The 7,081-nt window shown below is 46.2% G+C and overlaps 1 protein-coding gene across 6 annotated transcripts in view; it reads right to left on the bottom strand.

Moving 5' to 3' along the window:
* Positions 1–343: 343 nt before the first annotated feature.
* Positions 344–7,081, bottom strand: part of WDR93 (WD repeat domain 93) — a 51,634-nt gene continuing 44,896 nt past the window's right edge. For 2 of the 6 annotated variants that reach the window (XM_079125422.1, XM_079125421.1), the window contains exon 17: positions 2,111–3,567. In XM_079125422.1, the coding sequence (XP_078981548.1) occupies positions 3,447–3,567 (121 nt within the window). In that variant the 3' untranslated portion in view covers positions 2,111–3,446. The other 4 variants (XM_079125418.1, XM_079125419.1, XM_079125420.1 and 1 more) reach the window with 4 other exon arrangements.

Genomic DNA, 7,081 nt, shown 5'->3' with positions numbered 1-7,081 from the left:
GTACCCTGAGCCAGGTGGTAGGGAGTCCTCTCTCAATCCGGTTCTCAGCCAACCAATGAGATACCCCAGTTACAGGGTCATTTTTAAGGATGAGCAAGTTTAAGAAGAGTGTCTATAGGCCCCCACAGATGCCAAGTGGCAGCATTGGAATTGGGACCCAAGTATGACTGCACTGCCCCTGTGTGCTTAACCCTGCATGCACTGCCTCTGCTGAGTACCAACTCGTCTCTAGATAGTGGTGTTACCGTGCTGGGGCCTTCTGGGAAACTGAGGCAGCACAAAGGCACCCTCTTCACCTTGGGTTCTTGCAAACAAGTCAGAAAAATTTCAGACATGTCCTTCAGAGTTATAGGCACAAATTTATTAGAAAGGATGGGAAAGGAGAACGGGGACACTCTGAGAGTGAGTCCTCTCAGAGAGGAACAGCCTCTCCTGCCCTCTAGTTTTATAAGGATTGCAGGGAAGTTTCCAGTGAGTCACACCCAGATCCACCTCTTGACTTTTGACTGGCAGCAGGAGGACCTCAGATTTTCAAGTACCAACTTCCATGACAACTCTAGGTCATTTAAGCCCATGCTGACTGGTTTTAATTGGAACCTGTTCCTACAGATTTTATGGTTAGGGAAGAATTATCCTTATCTCCCTGAGTTGTGGGATCTGGTCTGTGTAAGGGTCACAAAGTCACCTACTTCGGGCTAACTTGTATTCCTCTTATCAGCATGATTTCAGGGCCTGCATTTCTCCTTCAGATAACAGGTAGTTTCTTGAGGAACTTAACAAATTCAATAAACTTAAACCAGGCAGGGCTGCAGGTAAATTGCTTTTTTAAAGTGAAAGCATGTGGGAGGTCAGCCCAGTGGGCCTATTTTATAGAATTATCCCCTTAACATCATATTCCCACCACTCACGTCTGCCTGTCCCCTATCAGTGGGTGGCATCTTAACTCATCAGAATCCCTGGCAGGGGGCCCCAATCTGGAACTGATGTGTATAGGCCCACTGGAGGAGGGAAGATAGCCCAATGTAACTGCAGAGTCCCTGCTTGTCCCAGGGCCAAGCCAGAGACCACTTTATGCACTGTCCTCAGGTTCTGACTCTGCATTTGCACAGTGCCAAGTGTGAGCATCTTCTTAAATTTTGCACTTGGGCACTTATCTCACCCTAGCTTCATTCCCCTGAGAAGACGAGGGGGGCGTTTTTTTGTTTTTTGGTACCAAGGATTGAATTCAGGGGTGCTTAACCACTGAGCCACATTCACAGTCCTTTTTAAAATATTTTATCTAGAGACAGGGTCTCATTGAGTTGTCTACAGCCTCGCTTTTGCTGAGGCTGACTTTGAACTTGTGATCCTCCTGCCTCAGCCTCCCAAGTCACTGGAATTACAGGCATGCACCACTGTGCCCGGTCAACACACAGGTTTTCTGATGTTTCTGAGGGGCTTTATCACCCAGGAGGCTAGGATCTCTTAGGGGGTCATCTCAGTCTGATGGTGCACTGCATTGAAAACACTAGAGCCCTGGCATTCCAGTCTCCCAGTTGGGGATCCCCAGCCTAGAGGGCTTTGTCAAGCCCTGGTTCTTTCTCCCTCATTCCTCTTTGGAATCTGGTACACAAGGTTTCTTTGCATAGACTGTGTAAGGGTCCATCCTCAGTGTTAGAGGGCAAGGTCTGCTGGGGAGCTGAGGCAGCCAGCAGTCTTTTCTCACTGGTTTTTGTGATCACACCAGAAAGATTTCTGACATGTTCTTCAGAGTAGCAGGTATGAGTTTATTAGAAGGTATAAGAAAAGAGAAAAGGGGACACTCTCTTTTGAGAGTGGGTCCTCTCAGAGAGGAAAAAGATGGCATGCCTCTCCTACCCTCTAGTTTCATTGGGGGATCCCAGGGAAATTTCCAGAGAGTCCTACCCCATTGACTGGTTCTAACTGGAACCTGTTCCTAGAGATTTAATAGTTATAGAGGAATTATCCTTACCTCCCTGAGTTGTGGGATCTAGTCTGTGTAAAGGTCACAAAAGTCCCCCCTTTCAAGGTAACCTGTGTTCCTCTTGTCTGCATTTTGGATCTGTGCTTCTCTTATAGATAACAGGTAATCTGCTGAGAAATATAACATATCCTATTGAATTAAGCCAGGCGGAGCTGCAGGTAAATTGCTTTTTAAAAGTGGAAGCGTGTGGGGATCAGCACAATGGGCCCAGTTTATAGAATTATCCCCTTAACCTCAGGTTCCCACTTGTCACGTCTCTGTGGTCCCTGTCACCCAACGCTGAAAAAAATTAATTAAAAAAAAAAAAAACCTGAATCCAAAAAAATTACTCTTGGACATCTAAGTTATCTCAGTTAAAAATTCCTTTTGCTGAAGGATCTTGAAAAAAAATTAATCAGGACTTACTTGTTTCAGGCTGATTCATGTAACCTGAGTCTCCATTTCTCTCGGGGTGAAACGGGGATTATGGTAATACCCACATTTTTCAAGGTTACTTAAGGTTTAAGTGTAAAACACACACTACATAAGTGTTAGTTCCCCATCACCTTTGGGTGCTGTGTAAGGCCAAGAACAACCTCCTAAGCTCTGCTCCCTCATTTCTAAAGAGTTCCCACAGCACCTGATGTGTGGAGGAAAAGAATCATTGGAAAGAGCTGCTTCTGCCATACTGTTTTCATTCCCATAGTGGGAAAGGGAGAGGGCAGAAGGTCTTAGGTGGGGACCCCTTCATGCTAGGGGACATTAAGCCAGTCAATGTTAGCACCATAAGATGTTGTGCCAGCAAGGGGCATGGTGTGTGACCCAGGGAACGAGTGAGTAGAGGCACAAAGGAAGCAGCCGACACAAATCCTGCAAGCAGTCAATCTTCTGGAGCAGTTTATCATCATGGGTGAGGCTGGGTGAGCCCCCAGGGCCAGGCTGTAACAACCTCCTGCAGTGCTCAAAGGAACCACATGGTGTCCTCAGAGAAGCAGACATTTCCTTAAGCTCCAGATTAACCCAGGGCCTGGAGCCTGCTAAGCGCTCCTACCACTAGGCCATCAGTCCTTCTAAGCAGTTCTGCAAAGGTTAGGAGCCCACAGAGAGATGGAGAAGTGGGTGGAAAGGGCCACACAGTAGCTTCTGGGCATCTCGGTCATTTGAGGAAAGTGGCTTTCCAGGCCTGGGAGGGCCACTAGCTGGGCCCTGCTGGAGTCTGGGCCAGGTGGGAATGATGGGACACACAGTCCAGCAACTTAAGAGGCTGGAAACACTATCACTGTTTATTTGGGTGGCACATCTGACCACTGGAGGGCACTGACAAGAAGCTTAGTGTTCAAAGGTCCCCCAAATTTGCCTTTCCCTTGCCAGCCCTGGGGAGGTCCCAGACCACAAGTCCAGAGCCCTTGAGTTGTGGCTTTTTGTCACTGTGTCCTCTTACCTCAGGGCATTCTGGGGAGATGCTGCCTAGGTTGAAGCCTCTTCAGAGAGTCCCCGGGCAAAACTTCTTGACATTCTCTCTCTGGAGAATCATGGAGTACTTCCGAAACCGGACCCACAGCTCGTTGTGCCCTTTCTCCTGGTTTTTCTTCAGTGTCTGGAAGCTGGGGACCACACAACCGGAGATGAGAGGCTTCCCCAGCCTCCCAGCTTCCCAGCCCCAGCGCAGGGCCTGGTCACACTGTGCTCATCAGAGAAGCCCTGGGAGATGGTACACTGCTCCATCACAGTGGCCCCAGGTACCAGAAAGCCTTTACCAAGGGAACAAATGACAGGTCTAGTACTCTAGGCCAGATAGTGCACACTGACAGGCAGGGGAGGGAATCGAGGAATGAAAAGTCCATTTTCGGGGCTGGGGAGATAGCTCAGTTGGTAGAGAGCTCCCCTTGCAATCACAAGGCCCTGGGTTCAGTCCCTAGCACCGCAAAGGAATAAAAAAGAAAAAAAGAAAAGTCCATTTTCGCTGAGGTAGGAGGGCTGCAAGTTCAAAGCCAGTCTCAGCAACTTAGTGAGTCCCTAAGCAACTTAGTGAGACCCTGTCTCTAAATAAAAAATAAAAAGGGGTTGAGGACGTAGCTCTGTGGTCAAGCGCCCCTAGGTTCAATCCCTAGTATCAAAACACAATGAAAAAAAACAAACCAGAAATTCCATTCCCAAATGAAACAGGGTCTATGTGCACAATGGAATATATTCAACCTTTAAAAAAAAGGAGAAAATGACACATCCTACTAATTTTAATGAACCTAGAGAACATTATGCTGAGTGAGTACAGCCAGTCACAAAGGACAAATACTGTATGGTTCACTAATCTGAAGATGTTTGGGTTTAGTTTTTTAAAGAATAATTTAAAAAATCAAATAAATGCATGTTCACCACAGAACAATTAGACTTCATTGTGTGTGAGTGGTGGGCCCTGTCACCTGGTAGAGGGGCTAGGGTGTGCCTGTGGGGGGGAATGGAATGCAGACTCTGCCCAGGCTTTTGTCCTGGGTGCTGGGGCAAAGTTAGGGCAAATGGTAAGAGAGACACTTTTGAGGAGAAAGACAATGATTGTGTCTTTGGATTTGTTTTGAGGTTCTACATGTGGAACATCTACATGGAGATAAAATAGTTCTAACTTTAAAAAGTAACCTATAATTGCTTCTTCTTCTTTTTTACATTGCTTCTTTTAAAGAAATAAAAACCAGCCAGATGTAGTGTCACACGCCTATAATCCCAGCAACTCTGGAGGTTGAGGTCAGAGGATTGTAAGTTCAAGGTCAACCTCAGCAACTTAGCAAGGCCCTGAGCAAGGTGGCATGACCCCGTCTCAAAATTTAAAAGGCTGGGGATGTGGCTCAGTGGTAGAACACCAATGGGCTCAATCCCCAGTACCAGAAAAAATAAAATTAAAAAAATTTAGGTGGAAGTGTGTAATACAAAGTTATGCACCTGTTTTTGACACTTGAGATCTATCCCGGAGCAGCAAATCATAGATCTGCCTCATTCCTTTTCTCTATTTGTAACACATGGGAGAGTCAGTCTTCTGCTAGGACCATTGGGCTACAATGCACATCTTGGTACTGGAGCATCTTTGCCCAGGTGTGGGAGAAAATGGGTCAGCTAGAAACTCAGATTCTGAATTCAAACTGCTTGGGTTCAAACCTTCCCTTCAAGCTGGTGGCCTTGGACAGGTGAGTTGACCTCTATAAGCCTCAGCTCTCTCTGTCAGTGGAGATAATGATGACAACAACAATGACAATGGTGATAAGTGTTATACCCATAAAGCACTTAGCATGGTCCCTGACACAGAGTAAATACTCACAAAAGTTAATTATAACAATACATAAGCTGCTGATAATTTGCTGGGTTGAGGGGTCAGAAAAACACAGTATCAATGAGTGACCATGCAGGAAACATGAACAGATGGAACTAGAACTAGAATTTTTGTTTGTTCTTCCAGTGCTGGGATTAAACCCAGGGCCTCATACATGTTAAGGCAAGTACTCTACACTGAGCTACATCTCCAGCCCTTTTTATTTTAATTCGGAGACAGAGTCTTGCTTGCCAAGGTTCAGGGACTGGCTTTGAACTTGTGATCTTCTTATCTCAGTCTTCTGAGTCACCGGGATTACAGGCATGCACTGCTGTGCCCCTCTTAGACCAAGTTTTTAAAGGCAGACCGGCAGGGCCAACTGAGCACAGTATCACATGCCTGCAATCACAGAGACTGAGGAGGCTGAGACAGGAGATCACAAGTGCAAGGCTAGTCCCAGTAACTTAGTGACACCCTCAGCAACTTAGAGAGAACTTATCTCAAAAAATGAAAATAAAATTAAAAAGGACTGGGGATATAGTTCAGTGGTAAACTTCCCCTGTGTTCAATTACTAGTACCAAATAAATAAGTAAATAATAAGGAAGACCAAAATAAAAACCATGAATGTGCTTAAAGAGAACATGGGTGATTTTTTTAAATATAGTCTTGGTGTGTAGAAGGGCTTTCTCTATGGACCTAGCAATAAATAGTGGACAATCTTTCATGAGTACTGGCAATATCCTGAGACACAGGACCCTGTTTTCCTCAAAGGTAACCAAGGTTTGCCCTGGTCACACAGCTAGAGGGTATCAGACTCAGGATTCCATCCTTGCACCTCCCCTCTCCTCCCAACAGTCCAGAGTTTGCTCTCTGATTCTGACGCTCTTGACCACCAACCTCTGCCAAGCCTAAGGGAGATGACTGACAGTTCACACTTAGAACTTCTGTTTGGCTAAACAAGCAATCAAAATAACTTCAATCTAAAGACAAACCAGGAAAAATTTCTTGCAACATTGACAATGAAATCTTAAAATTAAAGAAAATGAACACATCTATAGAAAAGAAACCCAGGGCAAACTGCAGAGAAGAAAGAATTTTACAATATCTGACACAGTATAAAAGGTTAATTTTTAACCCTTAATTTCCAAATTAAAATAATACCAAGCTGTTGATTTTTTGCTTCTGTAGCCAGTGTGGGAGGGACAGGAGGGTGAGTTGGGGAAACCATTATCCCACAACCTATCCCACACCTCAAAGTCCACCTCCAAGAATTTGCCTTACAGGAATATTAGGGAAACCGCACCAACATGGCGACATGGTATAAAGGCTGTTCCCAGTAGTCACTGGGGCTCTGGCTCTAGACCTAGAAAAGTGCTTATTTGTTTGCTGACATGGGAACTTGGTGACCTTAGTCCGTGATTAGGAAAAGCTGGTGGAGGGGAAGTGGCTGCCAACCAGATGGAAGAGTGGATGGTGGAGGAAGCAAGATCTGGGAGTCATGGGAAAGGGGGTGGCCTGGGACTCCAAATCCTGGGGTATGAGCTGGGTACCTCTGTCTCTGAGTCAGGAGGCAGGTGGGGTACAGGGTGTAGGGTGACAAGGAGGAGTGGGCAGCTAAGGGACCAAAGCCAGGGCAGAGATGGGGACAGATGGCTACTAGGGGAGTAAGCAGAGAGAAGCAGGTTCGAGCCCAGGGTGGTGCCAACTCGAGTCCACAGTATGATTTCCTCTGACTGCTCAGCAGTGAGGAAGGAGGGAGGCAGCCTGGGTCATCTGATGCTGGGCATTAACTGGCCAGGGGGGTTTGGGAACCCCCAAAAAA

This window comes from Sciurus vulgaris (assembly GCF_902686455.1).
Source record: "Sciurus vulgaris genome assembly, chromosome: 2".
Lineage (NCBI taxonomy): Eukaryota > Metazoa > Chordata > Mammalia > Rodentia > Sciuridae > Sciurus > Sciurus vulgaris.
The sequence above is the reverse complement of the archived record's forward strand: the minus strand, read 5'-3'. Positions and strand labels throughout refer to the sequence as shown.